The 16,395-nt window shown below is 39.9% G+C and overlaps 1 protein-coding gene across 1 annotated transcript in view; it reads left to right on the top strand.

The window, feature by feature from the left end:
- LOC116735594 (vesicle-fusing ATPase) overlaps window positions 1-16,395 on the top strand; it is a 39,898-nt gene that overhangs the window by 15,646 nt on the left and 7,857 nt on the right. Inside the window, exons 2-16 of the mRNA XM_032587576.1 lie at window positions 6,996-7,081; window positions 8,284-8,383; window positions 8,461-8,500; window positions 8,605-8,771; window positions 8,843-8,953; window positions 11,315-11,390; window positions 11,725-11,880; window positions 12,137-12,336; window positions 13,681-13,846; window positions 13,991-14,065; window positions 14,481-14,668; window positions 15,197-15,292; window positions 15,397-15,553; window positions 15,635-15,768; window positions 15,852-15,998. Coding sequence (XP_032443467.1) covers window positions 6,996-7,081; window positions 8,284-8,383; window positions 8,461-8,500; window positions 8,605-8,771; window positions 8,843-8,953; window positions 11,315-11,390; window positions 11,725-11,880; window positions 12,137-12,336; window positions 13,681-13,846; window positions 13,991-14,065; window positions 14,481-14,668; window positions 15,197-15,292; window positions 15,397-15,553; window positions 15,635-15,768; window positions 15,852-15,998 — 1,899 coding nt within the window. The remainder of the gene's footprint in view (window positions 1-6,995; window positions 7,082-8,283; window positions 8,384-8,460; window positions 8,501-8,604; window positions 8,772-8,842; window positions 8,954-11,314; window positions 11,391-11,724; window positions 11,881-12,136; window positions 12,337-13,680; window positions 13,847-13,990; window positions 14,066-14,480; window positions 14,669-15,196; window positions 15,293-15,396; window positions 15,554-15,634; window positions 15,769-15,851; window positions 15,999-16,395) is intronic.

Raw genomic sequence — 16,395 nt, 5'->3', positions numbered from 1 at the left:
TGGGTACCTTGATAATACTTCCATTGTCACTCATTAAACACGTCTCTTCACATATAAGAGGAAAATATTCATGTCTATCCATGTAAGCATGGGATAGTTGCCATGTGTTTCCTATATGCTGAATGGATGATGCCCTTTGATTGACCTAAACATGCAGTAGCATAAAACCTCCAGACTTGGGGTTCAGTTCATACCTGGAACATTAGTTCATTTGGAGAACTGAAAGAAATACCATGTAGAGTTCAAGTCAAGCCAACCCCAACTCTGGCCTGCATGCCGAGCGCTGTAGCTCAACGTGTGCAGCATGGGCTTCTTCCCTCCTGCGTGTGAATACAGCTGGAATTCACGAGTCTGCGAAACATCAGAGTTTCTTCATGCCTCATTTCCTGCAGCTTGCTGCTCCAAGTCCCCTTCTGTCTCAAACACTGTCTTCTGTCCTTCTCCTCTGCTTGCCTACGCTGGTGCCCACCAGGTCGTAATATTTTATAAGGTATGTATGGATGCGTGATGTCAAAGCAAGCTGCCATCATCAGCGTCGTGTGAAAACGCATTTGTCCCTGCAGTTTTCTTTTTGTCACACCTAAATGCTTCAGGTCATCAGTATTAGACAAGGAGAACTTGAGTGAATACAGAACAGTTTACGACTTGTCATAAATTAAATGTAATTATCAACATTCCTGGGAAGCACTGAGTACATTTTCACCAGCCACACTCAGGCAGATTTGCTGCTTAACCAGAACAGTCAAGGAGTTTCTTAGGGGTTTTTTCCCACCTGATAGTCCAGTAGACTCGTTTTGATTAGGGACCAAAGTTGCAACATTTGTTACATTTTCAGCTGCTGTGTTTCACTTTCACACCTCATTGTGTAAAACTAATCAAACCTTTTGGAAAACCTGTTTACCTCTTCGCCTGTGGTGGCGCTGTACCGAGAACCACTGAAAGAAACGACATGAAAACTTCTGGAGAAGACGCTGAGCACAACTTCCTACTTCACAAAAATGGAGTGACGTCAGATTTTAGCGGCTGAAGGATTTCTCTTTTGTCTTTAATGAAAGACCAAGAGCCATTTCTCCCGCTAGGGCAAGACACGCACGTTTGTTTTGGTTATATTTACCCAGAAAGCCCTGTGCTGTAGTCTCCGGTCCACTTGGCATTCTCATACGCATTCAAACCGCACCAGAGCTCAATTCAGCCCTCGCTTAGCACGATGTCTGCTGCGATGTGCAGCAGATGTCCTGGTTGGACAGCAAGGAATCAGAGGACCATCAGCTCCCGAAACCACACAAAACAAAAAACTTGTAAAAGCACACGCAGGATCAGTGCAAACCTGCCAGAGCGCAAGAAGAAGGGAGGAATAATAGATCTGAGACTTTCTAAAGGAACACATTATGCATTCTAAAGAACAAGTAAAACAGAAAGTTATTGGCTTTAATCAGTTTGGAAAGCATTAAGAAGGCATTACTAAGGATTTGGGACTCAAATTAAACAATCCCGTTTGGATTTTTTTTTTTCCTGTAGCAATGGAGGATGAAGAGGGGGACAGAGAGAGAGTACAGTTAGTACAGTACAGTTTTAAATATAAGAATATTAAAATCTGGCCGTTTTAAATTGAAAAGCTTAAACCTACTGTGCTAATAAACTTTTGCCATTTGCGTAAACATGTTCTTGATATCATTTTCTAAAAAGAAAAACGTACTTTATTCAATAATTTAATTCAGAAAAAGTATTAACTAAATAAAAAAAAAAAAATCAACAAACTTTACTGTTACCAGCTTGTGCCCAGCAACGGCACCACCACAGCAGATGTCACGGTCAGACAGCAGGGAAATAGGGTTGTGCCTAGCAACAACACAACCTTTGCCCAACAATGGATTTTTTTGCAATTCCATTTTGCCACAAGATTCAAAGATGATTATTTTTTGATTTTATTTATGACTTAGGCTGAGCTGAGACCAGGAATTAATCTGAAGGCCAGTCCGTCCAGTTCTGCAGTCGCTCACTTCCTGTCTTCCCGATCGTCAAAGTTCCCGAACTGTGTGAGCCGGGTGGGTCGGGATCCTTCGAAGGATGCAGCCTTAGAAATTGGACACACCCATTGTCAGGTTTTGCTAACGTTTGGTGGAAGTTCCTGTCGCCAGAACCAGTCACTATCTTTACATGGTAATTACTCTACCACTCAATAATTAAAAACAACCGTTTGTATTTATTCAGGTTATCCTTCTCTGAAAATAGCATTTATTTGATGATTTTCAAAAAAAAAAAAAAACATGCAAGTGTGACATAAAAAGCAAAAACAATCCTTAAAGGGACAAATGCTCTTTTTCACATCATTATCTGTAATGTTTGTGATGTCCTGCCAGACTGGAGGAGGAGCTGCACAGTGTGCACGCGTCCTCCCTGAAGGCTGGATCGACACTTCTGCAGCCGAGCAACTCAAACTGATGTCGATTGCTGACTAAACGGAAACACTCGCTCATTAGCATTCATTAATCAACTCCGCTGTCCCACTGGAGCTGACAGCAAAATTCCACTTGGTGCTCTGCCGTTATACTCCAGCAGCCAAGATGACACAAAAAAATGTTCAAAGGTTATTATTTGAGACTTTAACATTAATAAAAGCATAATTACGCCAGTAGTCTGAACAGGTACAAATAACAACTACTGTGCATTTTAGACTCAAATATCTTAAACATTCGCTGATCTGGCTTTTCCTCAATACTGAGTTTTGAGAATACATCTTGAAAGTTGCATAGGTAGTTTTTTTCAGATAGAGTATAAGCACATCAGTTGCATTAACTGTTAGTAGTTAATAAGTAGTAGCTTATTAACTATTGATATAGAGTAGTTAACAACACAAGTTGTGTGTTATATTTCACACAACTTTTGAAATCACAATTATTTTATTTAGACTCTGTAACTGTTTTAATAAATCATAGTGTGACAGATTGCTTTAGTCTTCAGATGCTTTATCAAATGACTTGTTAAAAGACTAATCATTTGTCTTTCCTCTTCACAGCTTAGCAAAGCACAGAAAGCAGTCTGTTTACTATCCTCTGTGTTTACTTTGAAATATCTCCAAACTACGGATATTTTCTCTCCTTCCTGTGATCTAACTTCTTCCTCCTTCTATTTATTTATTTTTTGACGTGAGGCGTGGTTTAGCCTTTTAGCTGCAGCACAGAGCAGGAGGAAAGTCCAGCAGAAAGTGTATTGGTGTGTATCTTGCAAAAGATAAAAGCAAGTATCCATACTGGTATTGGTATTAAGTACTGATGTGATACTTAATGTTGGTATTATCAGTATTGGGCCGATACGATACCAGTATCGGTATCAGGACACTGCAAGCATTCTGCTTTATGAAAAAGACGTGAAGCCTTTGCTTATTAGTTTGTGTACTCTACTGCTTCCCACAATGCAATGCAAACCTTGTATGCATACCTTTTACTTTTTTGAGTAATATTATGAATGATTACTACTGTTAATTGATTGAGTAAGAGTAGCAATCCAAGTCTTTTTCTTTTGCATTTAAAGAAATAGACTTCAGAGATTGGAAACATTAGATTCTTAGATTTCTGCAACATATGTGCTGTTTATGCGAATCTCAACATAATTAGCATAAACAGGCTACATGTAGAAAACAAATCTCTGTCTACATCATTATTGTTTGTTTGACATTCATAAAATACATTGCTATATTATTTGAAAGATTACATCATCTTAAACAGGCTTAAAAGGAAAGCCTATTTACTGTGATCGCCCCTCTCTCCTAGTGTCCTGAGATTTGTCTTTTTATTTATTTTTTTGGTTTTTAGTGAAGCTTCAAACTGGAACTGGATCATGCCACACAGGCTGAGGTTTTAAATAAACTCCTAAAATCCCTGCTTTCTGGGCTAAACATGTGTTTTCTAGGTTAGCCTATCAGGAATCCAGATAGAAGAGAAAACATGAGATTCCTGCTCTGGGATTCGATTCCAGCTCCTTTGGCTTTTTTACTGCTTTATTTACTGTCCATATTGATTTCCGCATCACTTTGCCGTCCTGGATAAAGGGATATTTCCTATTTGCATAAATGCAAAAATCAGCACGTTTGATCTTGTCTCTTCTTCTCCTTTCTAATGAAAAGGGGGAACTTCTGAGGCTTCAAAACTGTCCTTTGTCAGCTATTCAGATATGTAGTTTCATGGGTGTAACTATGGAGACAGCAGTTTGCTGTGATGTACTTGTGATGTGAATGCCCTAAAAGACTCTAAATATAAAAGGAGAAAGCAAAATGAATGGAAGGAAGTGTTTTCTCTTCGAGGGAGAGTCCTCCTGTCAGACCTCAGTGCACCTCGTGTGGCCAGACTACGGCTGTGCAGGTGATCTGGAATCCTGCCAGCACTGCAGTGTTTGTCTCACTTTATCTGCTTATGTCTTCCCCTCATATACAGTTTGTCTTGTAAAGCATATAAAGTAAAAGAAACTTTAGAAAATTCTGTTTCTTGTTGTTGTTTTTTTCTTTTTTTATATTATTATGTAAAATTGACTATGATGAGCATACATGTTACATACATGTGTTATAATGTTATTCCCTCATCAAAAACATACCTGGAATGTTGCTTTGATTTTTTTTTTTTCATGGATGTTTGAGAAATCATTTAGTCTCCATGGCAACCATTCATGTGTGCAAAACACCTGGCTGCACCAAGGCGTGGCTCCTCCTCGGATCTGCAGTTTTCAAGCTTCCAAGTTCCTCCACTCAGCTCCTTCAGACTAGCCAACAGCAATTAGCAAACGATTGGTGGAACTGCTGAGCTCATTATAAGAGCTACTTCTCAGAGCAACACTGGTAAAAACATTGTTAAAGGGTTAATAGAGGAGCCATGTTGTGATGACTTCCTGAAGGCTGGATTTCAGAAAGAGCAGGAGGTTGTAAAGAGACAGAGGCCCAATTTCAACACGCTAAATCAAATTTCTTTTAAATCATATGTAGCATTTCTGCAACAACTCCGGTCCGGGTTCTGGAACGGTCTTCTGTGAATAGTCTCAGCTGTTCTTGAATGATTTTAAATTTTGCTTTGTGCGCCCTGTTGGAGGACTGAGTATTCTCCAGGTCTCCAGTTTGCTCCAGGTTTTCTTTGTAGACCTGAGACTTCACTCTGGCCTGCACAGATTCATCCTTTCACCACGCAGCAAAGAATATTTCACTGTAGTTTCACAAATGAAGGTGAAACACTTCCGTTTGAGAAGTTCGAGAAATGACTGACTCTTTCCTAAGTTTTTACAAATGTTCTAGAAAGCACTGTTGCCATGGCATCTGCTGAGAATTTCATTCAGGTCTGGGACAAATCATGGCAGAGCAAATCCTGATCTACCATCCCTGGCTCGGCTTTGTTGTTGCTGTATTGTTACTATGGTTACTAGGTTGCAGTGGTGCGTGCTGCATTTCTATCTCCATGTAAATCTTTGTGACAGACAAAGGTTTTTCTTTTTATTTGTGTGAAAATGAGGAAATGTCAGCACGTTTATCAGAGAGTAGAAAACTGGATCAGGAAGATCAGAGTTTCATCTCCACCCTGATGTTTGGTAGATCGGTAACACAATCAGAATCGAATTAGAAGGGAAAACCCTGAAGCATCGGCCTGACTCATTTCAGAAATGTTATGAAGGAAAGTGAGACACATGGAACTCATAGTACATCAGCGAAGACAAAGCTGAAATGGAAAACAGCTTTCAGATGTTTTACATGCACTAACCATATCATGAGCATGAAATATTAATGCACTTCTGTTTATTTCTGCCCTTCTAGTGATTACACTCCTCATAAAACCATCACTTATCACGTCTCAGCTTTTTTTGTTTTTCATTTCCGTTGGCTCAGCTAAAAGGTTAGCAGTGTTAATTCCTGCCTCCCTGTGAGATGCAGCGTCTAATACAGTGAATCATTTTCTCTCAGGCACTCATTGTGTTGCTGAAGATGCAACTCGGCCTGTTTATGTTTAGTCTGAAGCTAAGCTGTGAGCGAAGGCAGCTTGGGGTCTGTTTGGAGACAGACTGCTGTTTTTGTATTTACTCATCAACACTGATTTTGTCCAACTGCTAATCTTGTCAAGGATTAAATTATAACACCATTTAGAAAAAAATATCAGAGTTAAAACTGTACATTGTTTTACCATCTTTTATTTACAGTTAGCAGGATTGGCGTAGCTAGCAATGCTACAACAGCAGTCTCTGTTTCTTCCCTTCCTTACAAACTTCTTCAGCTTTTATTTATCTATTTATTTATTTTGTTCAACTTAAATGTATCAAGTCATCAAATTAAATTTGTCTCCAGACTAAAATAACCAGAGTTTGTCAAAAAGAGGGGAAAAGAAATTATCCAGATGTAGTTTAGATTATGGTTAGCTACATTAGCATAATTTTGAGCTTTTTAAGTGGCTGCTGACATGTTTCATCACAGACAGGTTAAATAAAACACATTTGCTTTCTTCTTCTCAGCCTTTCTGTTTACCTGCTGAAAGTCTCACTCCTTTCTCTCTGACAGCTTGAATGAACCACAGATATGTTTCAAAAACATGCTGTTTCATTTTAGCGAACTTTTTCACATTTTTACGCTTCTTTTGGCTAAGTTCAGCATATTTTAAACATCCACATGTTTTTAGTTAAGAAAAAATAATTTACTTAGAGATCACATCAAAGAGACATTCCTTATTTGCTTTTTGCATTTTGAAAAACAATAGGTATGAAGTATCCATTCATTAAATCGCCCTCTGATGTTAAAACAACTATCTCTGACTTTTTTTTACAAAGCCTTTCCACTCTGAACGATGTTGTTGTCAGGGCGACCTGGTTGCGCTGCTGCATCCAATCAGGTTGAAATAAATCCAGCAGATACAGTGTGCTGTTGTTCCAGATACATTTCAAATTATTCCTTTTCCTTTTTTTCATCCCTGGATACAACCATATCACGAGCATGAAATATTAATGCAGTCCTACTTTCTCTTTTCGTTTCTCAGACCATGCAAGCTGCCCGATGCCCGACAGATGAGCTGTCGCTGACTAACTGTGCCGTCGTGAGTGAGAAGGATCTGCAGTCCGGACAGTGAGTAGCAACCACCGAGGTGTTTGTCAGTACAAAGGCAGAGCAAGGAATCTCTATACACATCTGTCTTTTTTTATAAAATCAAATTCTAGAACTGAATTGATGAGCAACTGTAAAAAACAAACAAAAAAGAAAACATAAACTCCAACTATATCAATGTTTTGTTTTTTTCTCAGCTCTTTTACCAGAAAACAAGATAAGCCATGACTTTATTAAATGTGTTTTGGAGCTATGAAATAGAATATATGGAATTGGATTTTCAACATTTTCCAAATCTGGTTAAATATGGGAAAAGGACTGGATATTAAATACTGTCATATACGTCACAATGTGAATTTTGATCCAATTCACCAATCATTTTGGTTTATGTGTTGCTAAGAGACCAACTAATTTCATTGCCTTTTTTTGTTTCTAGTTTTTAATTGGAACAACAGTATTGAACTGGATTCTGTTTGGACACTAGACAACATTGAAAGTCTTCATCAACTCACAGCTTTTGACTTGTGACCAAAACAGTTCATATTGTATATGTTGTTAGGGACATGTTTGATTGTCAAGCAACAACACAAACATTGAACTGAACATAGAGCAGGGCCAGCAGCTGGGGGTGGGCATTTATCGTATCGTTTGTCAGTTATCATTTATCGTTTATCATGATCATTTTTCTTTTTCAATTTATTGTTGTCATGATAAATTCCAATTAATGATGTTTAAAATCCTCCAAAACCTCTATACTTGTTGCTGCCGGCTTATTGTCGGGATTGTTATTTTTACTATTTTCTCCATTGTTTGTTCAATATCAGTATCAAGAAGTATAAATAAACTAAAATACATGTTTAAATGCAGTTCATTTGTGTTGTTTAGTGATACAAAAAATTGTGTCTTAAAGAAGTGTGTTAAAAATGCTCATGGTTTCTCAAGAGCGGTATTGTGTTTGTGGCGTTATTATTGCTCTGCCATTCAGTCAAAGCAATAGAATTATTTCCAAAAGGAGTAATAAACAGTTCTAATTGTCACTTTATCATTATCAGAACAGTATCGCAAAATATCGTGATAAACCTTTGAGTCCATAATCGCCCACCTCTTCCAGCAACTCACATGTCCTGATTGCGACTCCGTTGAACCAGTGTTCTGAATTGAACTAATCAGTTATAAAAACCCGTCTAAAAAGCTCAATCGGGGTTTCCTGCCTCTCTCTGCAGACACGTGACAGTGAAAACGACACCAAACCACAAGTATGCATTTACTGTAAAGACCCATCATACTGTAGCAGCTGGAAGCATCGCCTTCAGCCTGCCACAGGTACGCAAAGCTTCCACTGAAACACTTAAACTCAGCTGCAGAGCCCATTCTTAGGCGCTTATCTTTTTCTGTTGCAGAGGAAATGGGCCGGTCTCTCCATCGGCCAGGAAGTGGAAGGTAAACATAAATTTTTTTTTGACTCATCCATCATAATAATTGTTTTATGTTAATATACAGAGGGTCACGTTATGAAAAATAACGGATTTTGTTCGCCCGTTCAGTGTCCAACTACAACTTTGACAAGTCCAAGCAGTGCATTGGCGCCATGACGATCGAAATCGACTTCCTGCAAAAGAAGAGCACCGACTCCTCTCCCTACGACTCGGACAAGATGGCCGGCGAGTTCATCCAGCAGTTCAACAACCAGGCCTTCTCCGTCACCCAGCAGGTTGATTTTTTATTTTTTTTTCCTTTTCATGTTGGATCATGTTGTTAATATTTGGTGTCCACACTTTCCAGTTAGTGTTCAGTTTCTGTGACAAGCTGTTCGGACTGGTGGTGAAGGACATCGAGGCGATGGACGCCAGCATCCTGAAAGGAGAACCAGCTTCTGGGAAGAAGCCGCAAAAGGTACGTGACCTCTGGAGGGAGTTCAAACCTCGAAGCTGAGGGTGAGAAAGGAGTCAGGGCTGCTGCTGCTGCTGCTGCTGCTGCTGCTGCTGCTGCTGCTGCTGCTGCTGCTGCTGCTGCTGCTGCTGCTGCTGCTGCTGCTGCTGCTGCTGCTGGAAGCGTCTGTGAGTTATGCTTTGGTTCTGCCGCTCGTGGGATTTTGTTGATTGTTCAGAGACACATCATTAGTTTTAAGTAATTAAACTCCAGAGAGCGAGCTGGAAAATTGCTTCCAAGAACGTAGAATGATCCAGATAGGACTGCGGTCGGCTCATAAGGAATTAGAACATGAGCATACAGAGATATTCAGGTCTAAATAGATGTGAGCCTCATGAGGGATCAACTCTATATTCTATAGGAATTTGCATCATCAAAAGTTTTCACAGCATCATCAGGTGTGGACACCCAGGAAGGTTAGTTTGTTAGAGTATGGGGGACTTTTGGACCGACCCAGCAAGGTGACTTAAAAAAAACCTTTATCACACAGTACCTAACCCTAAACTTAAATCTGAATATTTATAGAGAATTTATATGATATAATACTGAGATTACTTGCTTGTAACTTGCTAACTTTATTTGTAACATCAGACTTAACATTGTTCACTATAAACAACTAAAGTGCCACTATCAAATATAGATGTGATCCAATGTCAATGTTTTGAAACTGAAAACTCATTTAAAGGGACAGTACTATGTAAAATCAACTATTTTGAGCTTTACATCATGTTATAATGTTATTCGCTCTTCAAAAACATACCAAAACATACTGGAGTGTTGCTTTTATTTTTTTTATTCATGTTTGTGAAATTCTTTCATCTCCCATGGCAACCATTCAGCTGTGCAAAATGCCTGGGTAGAGCTAGCCCCGCCTTCAAGGCGCAGCTCTTCCTCAGAGCTGCAGTTCCAAGTTTCAGAGCTTCCGCCTCACAGAGCAGCTCAGTTTTTAAAGAGACAGAGGCCCAGTTTCAAGGCACTATGTTAAGTTCAATTTCATATAAGTCATATTTGATATATATATCATTTTTATAACAACTGAAGGTAACATACTTGATTGTGCTATGGCACTAAGTGCCTTGAAAATACATAATGCTAACGAATTTAAAACTCAAATGGCAAAGATGTACTTTTTTTTTTAAAACAGTGAATTAATATTGCAATATCCTTATGTTTTTGCCTCAGAAATTGTCCAAATAAGTCAAGAAAGTTAATACATTATGTTTTAAGTCAAAAGCTTCCACTGAGGCTATGTTATATAGTAAACTACAGTTGATTAGCAGGACAACAGACCAGCAGCATAAGGTCACAGGCCCTTTGGCTATATAACTCAAAACATTAGAATATTGTGAATATTAAAAATCTATCATTTGAATTTCTCTCTTATACAGCAACCCAACTTCCTTCATTATTATTATTATTATTATTATTATTATTATTATAGTCACAGTTCTGATTACAGACGCACTCAGTGAGAGTGATCAAATATAATTTTTGTCACACATTTCAGAAAATGAAACTGATACAGTCTGTATATGCTACAGATTAAATAGTGATATTTTCAAGTGCTTATTTCTTAAAATGTTGAAGATCAAAGCTTAAGGATAATAAATAACCAAAATTCAGTTCCTTAAAATGTATAATTCTGGGGAAAATTAAAACATGGAGAGTTGAGTGGAAGGAAAAAGTGCTTGATTCTCACATATGATTTTAATTGTTTCATGTATTTCATTCTGTGCAATGAATATATCCAATATATGAGCTGCACTTTTTTAAATGAGTGACTTTCTTTTTCTTTCTAATGATATTCACATTTTTTAGCTAAAGATATTTGTCAAAATACATTTTGACAAATGTATTTAAATTTGTCAAACAGAAAATAAAGCAAAACATTTATCATAATGATTAATTTCTGTGTCATGAATCCTTCTGTATTTCTCTCATCAGAAGCATGTGGGTCATTGACAAAAGAACCTATGTTTATGTCTGACTATGTTTCCTGAAATACGACGAAAATGACACAGACCTTAGATTTGTGTTCTAATTAGAGTTTTATACATTTTAAGTGCTTATACGGGGATCATTTGTCCTATTTTTATTTGACGTTTTTCTTATTTAAAGTTGTATTTTTTAGTTTTAAAAGCACTATCTGTTTCACAAATGTAATTTAAATACAAGTTCAGCTCAAAATATTTAATATCATAAACATAATTTATGTTTATATTCGGCAGGATTTTATTTCAATACGGTAAGAGTAACTGCTGGACATATAAAAACATTTTGAATTAGCTAAACGAGGAATGTGAGTAACTCTGGTTTCTCCACCAGATCGACATCGGTCTGATGGTGGGCAACAGCCAGGTCATCTTCGAGAAGGCAGAGAATTCTTCGCTCACACTAGTTGGTGTGTTGTTCTTCTACTTCTTTCCATATATATGCTCTGCCTGTGTTTGAATACTAACTGATTGGTAAATGTAAAGCCAAAATGCTACATGAGCAACATGGATAACCTGTGACTGAGTCCGTTTTCCCCACAAGATGGCAGCAAGAACAAACAAAAATTGACCAGAGCTGTCTGCAAAGAAAAACGCTAAAAACAAAATAAGCAGGCTTGCTATATTTTACTTTAAAAATTAATCTAATTTCCCAAAATAAAACTGTATTAAAAGTGTTGATACATTTTGACTTTATATTTGTTTAGGCATCAAACATCTGATGATATCTGTATGTTTGAACAGGTAAGGCAAAGACCAAGGAGGCACGGCAGACGATCATCAACCCGGACTGGAACTTTGAGAAAATGGGAATTGGAGGTCTGGACAAGGAATTCTCTGACATTTTCCGCAGAGCCTTCGCTTCCAGGGTTTTCCCTCCTGATATTGTGGAGCAGATGGGTAAGACATGGCTTTTATCTGTCATTTTTCACATCCGTAATATAAAAATGATCTAAAAAATTTTTAGTTAGATATTGGAATGCTGGAAAAATAATCATACATTTAGCAAAAGTAGATGACCTCTTCCTTCTTCTCTTTCTTGGATCCACACTACCTGACTTCATTCATCATGTTTATTTTTTGGTCACATACCTTTCTCTTTTATAATATGTTTCCAGTCTTTTCTTTTTGTTTACTGTGCTTTTTCTTGCTCCAGGCTGCAAGCACGTGAAGGGAATCCTGCTGTTTGGCCCACCAGGGTGTGGAAAAACCCTGATGGCCCGGCAGATTGGCAAGATGCTCAACGCCCGTGAGCCGAAGGTGGTTAACGGCCCGGAGATCCTCAACAAGTACGTGGGAGAGTCTGAGGCCAACATCCGCAAGCTGTTTGCCGAGGCAGAGGAGGAGCAGAAGAGGGTGAGAGACCTTTCTGTCCTGTGTTGTTCATCGAGAACTCAGAGGAGATAATAACAATGTAAGTCATAAAGGTCTGTTCGGCCGGCAAGTGTCAGTTCATATGGAGAGAGCTGTCATGAATGCCTTGTTGTGCCTGTGATGATGCTGGGAGGCGGAATGTAACACAAACAAATTCTGGTCTTAAAACATCATGGCTGCTGTGACTTAAAGCAATACATTCCAAGATGGCGAATCTGGTGGATGACATGTTGAATGAAGACATTGAAGTTCGGGTTGAAGAGAAACTTTTACATTTCTTTGGACGTCTGAGACCATAGTCTTGAGTCGGAAAGGGTAGAGTGCCTTCTCTTTGTCAAAAGATTTCCTGCCCCAACTGGGTCAGTACCTTGGGTTCTCCTTCACGAATGAGGAGAAAATGAAGCAGGAGATAGATAGTTGGATTGGTGCTATGTCCGCAGAGATGTAGGCGTTGTACCAATCTGTCCTGGTGAAGAGAGATCTGAGGTAAAAGGCGAAGCTCTTGATTTGCCAGTCAAACTATGTCCAAACCGTTATCTATGGTCATGAGCTTTGGGTCATGACCGAAAGAACGAGGTCACAGATACAAGCAGGCGAAATGAGTTTTCTCCGCAGGGTGTCTGGGGCTCTCCCTCAGAGATAGGGTGAGAAACTTGGTCATCTGGGAGGGACTCATAGTAGAATCGCTGCTTCTCCATGTCAAGAGGAGCCACTTGAGGTGAGTCGGGCACAGAGAGGAAACTTGGAGGAATACCAAGGAGATGCTGGAGGGACTACGTTTCTAGGCTGGACTGGGAATGCCTTCGGATTCGGATGGATGGATGGATGGATGGATGGAACATAGAGGATGGTGTTTCTCCTCTAGAGAGCTGTAAATGTTTGTCTGGTGTCTGTTTAAAGCTGATCCTCTTTGAAAGAACCTTTTTACTTTTTGTCGATGACGAGTTAAACTCCAGACTAATTCGGTCTGGTCATCTTTTTCTTCCAAGCCTTCTCATAGCTGGAGTCTGTCTGGTTACCAAGAGAATTTCTTCCTCGCTCCTGCTGCCAGTCAAAGATTAAACGGAGAGCTGGTCGGAGAGTTACAGGCAGAGTTTGGTCAGTGAGAGCTTTTTAGTGAGAAGAGTTTGGCAAAAGTATCTTGGAGTCTTCACCTGAAACAAGTCTTTGTCCAACATAGGCAAGTGAGAGACAGTTGCCAGGCTGCCTAGACCAAGATGTTGTATCTTTTCTCTAGTGAAACAAAGTGATTTCTCAATAGTGCTTTATAGGGTACAAATGCAAAAACATTTAAGAATAAAACTTTTAAAAAAATATTGTTTTCAGCTTGGCGCTAACAGCGGCCTGCACATCATCATCTTCGATGAGTTGGATGCTATCTGCAAGCAGAGAGGCACGGGCGCCAGCAGCACGGGTGTGCACGACACGGTGGTCAACCAGCTGCTGTCGAAAATCGATGGCGTGGAGCAACTTAACAACATCCTGGTTATTGGTAAGGACTATGAAATCCGACAGAACCCATGTTGTAGCGTTCTTACAATGCTTTTGCCTGTGCTCCTACATTAGTTTCCTGGTCTCCCAATAAATTCTTATTTTTTCCTGTGATTTCCTGACCATTGATTTTCTGTGTGTGAAGGAATGACCAACAGGCCCGACCTCATTGATGATGCTCTGATGAGGCCTGGCAGGTTTGAGGTGAAGATGGAAATCGGTGAGTTGATGTCTTTGCCTGACTGCCATTTTGATCTCTTGTTTTAGTTTATGAAGTGATCTTTCCAGTGCACATACCCTATGCACCATGAGAGAAGTGTTTTGTGGGTTTTCTGTTGGGGAGCATGATAACAAGATAAACACATATGGGCCAGAGACTCCCATCAACATGGGTGTAGTGTAAGAAGACCCAAAAATTGGCTACAACAATCTTTTAAACTTGGGTTCCCATTGGTGCCCTGTAGACTTGAAGGGTATCTTTTCTGCACCTACTGCGTTTTGGTTTGATCTATAGGATTTTTGCAATAATTTTTCAGTGGTACCTTTAGAAAGACTATCAATCCAGGTTCAGTGTTGGTAGTATGATACCAGTTTTAGTCTAGTTTTCTCTCATTGCCACTGCACACGTCCTCCAGGTCTTCCTGATGAGAAGGGTCGCGTCCAGATCCTGAACATCCACACCATTAAGATGCGGAGCTTCAACCTGCTGGCTGGAGATGTTGACATCAAAGAGCTGGCCGCAGAGACAAAGAACTACAGTGGCGCCGAGCTGGAGGGACTCGTCCGGGCCGCACAGTCCACCGCCATGAACCGACATATCAAGGTCATCTGACTCTCTTCAATGCTCAGCGCCTCAGTTTGAGGTGGATTCAGTTTCAACATCAGCCTTTACGGTTGAGGACAAAGTCAATCACCGACAGGAAGCAAATTTTTCATGCTAGCATCTTTAGGCTAACTTAGTGTTAGGGGAGGAATTCTCATCAAACAGCACAGAATGAGGCTCTGCTTTCACTGAAGCTCTACAAAAGCTTGCACACACTGTACAGTCAGCAGGCAGAAGCAGGTTAGAGTGACAGCAGGGCTCAGACAAAATCAATAGGCTGCTACTACAAGGACACAGGCCTGGTAAATGTGAGGGCCTGAAATCCTAACACCCAAAGTTTTTCTATTTGGTTTAAGTCAGTAGGAAATTGAAAAAATCCTCATAGAAATGAAGGGATCTAATATTCTGACATGAGATTTCAACTCACCCTTAGCAGTAGGCGTAGATGATTGATAAATCTGAAATGACAAAGTAGTTTAAAAAGTTACCTCTCCATCAATGTATCATTGGTTTATTGCTCTTTTCCAGGCTACATCTACAGTTGAGGTGGACATGGAGCGGGCGGAGAAGCTCCAGGTCACCAGGGCTGACTTCATGGGATCCCTCAACAATGACATCAAGCCTGTATGTGACACTCTAGGTTCCTGTTGCGTAAAATCGCTGTGGTCCAATGACGTGAAGAATGGGCAACACGGAGTTTCTCACCACCCCGAATGTTTTGTCTACAGGCTTTTGGCACAAACCAGGAGGATTACTCCAGCTACGTCATGAACGGGATCATCAAATGGGGCGACCCCGTTACCCACGTCCTGGATGACGGAGAGCTGCTTGTCCAGCAGACCAAGAACAGCGACCGCACTCCTCTGGTGGCCGTACTCCTGGAGGGTAGACAAGCTGTTCAACCAAAGCCTTCCAAAGCAACAAGACTCGGATAGTAAAGTGTACCACTCGTGCTTATGCTCACAGGTCCACCCCACAGTGGGAAGACGGCCCTGGCAGCGAAGATTGCAGAGGACTCCCAGTTCCCCTTCATTAAGATCTGCTCTCCAGACAAGATGATTGGAAACTCCGAGATCTCCAAATGCCAGGCTATCAAAAAGGCAAGTCCTGCAGACAGTGTGTGGCTTCATAGAGAAACAATCATGCTTTTATATTCACCTTTCACCTTCTCTGCCTGTCCCAGGTTTTCGATGACGCATACAAGTCCCAGCTCAGCTGTGTGGTGGTGGATGACATCGAGCGCCTGCTGGACTACGTGCCTATTGGTCCTCGTTTCTCCAACCTTGTGCTGCAGGCTCTGCTGGTGCTGCTTAAAAAACCTCCACCCAAGGCGAGAGATCTTCTGAAGCCTGCAGACATTCATGTTGAACACTGAAAAATACACTCAAAATAATCCTCAGTTATCAGCAGAAAAACTTGACTTCACCGTATTAAATCATGCAAATCAGATTTTTAATTAAACAATAAAAACAAACTATTGCTTTACTTCCAGTTCACAATTAAGTAAAACTTAAGACATGATTTTATTTGTTCTTCTGTTTCTAGAACATAGCGAAATTGTGGTAGTAGATCAATAAATAATGTCTTAATCAGTCGTCAGGGTGCAGTGTTGGTCGATCAGCCAGATCCCAATAAAGTGCAACATTAGTTTATGGTTGAAATGAAGTTTGACAAAATTGCAGAGCTGATACAATTAATCCCATTAATCGTGATGAATCGACTATTGA

This window comes from Xiphophorus hellerii, chromosome 16 (genome assembly GCF_003331165.1).
Source record: "Xiphophorus hellerii strain 12219 chromosome 16, Xiphophorus_hellerii-4.1, whole genome shotgun sequence".
NCBI classification, from domain to species: domain Eukaryota; kingdom Metazoa; phylum Chordata; class Actinopteri; order Cyprinodontiformes; family Poeciliidae; genus Xiphophorus; species Xiphophorus hellerii.
The sequence above is the reverse complement of the archived record's forward strand: the minus strand, read 5'-3'. Positions and strand labels throughout refer to the sequence as shown.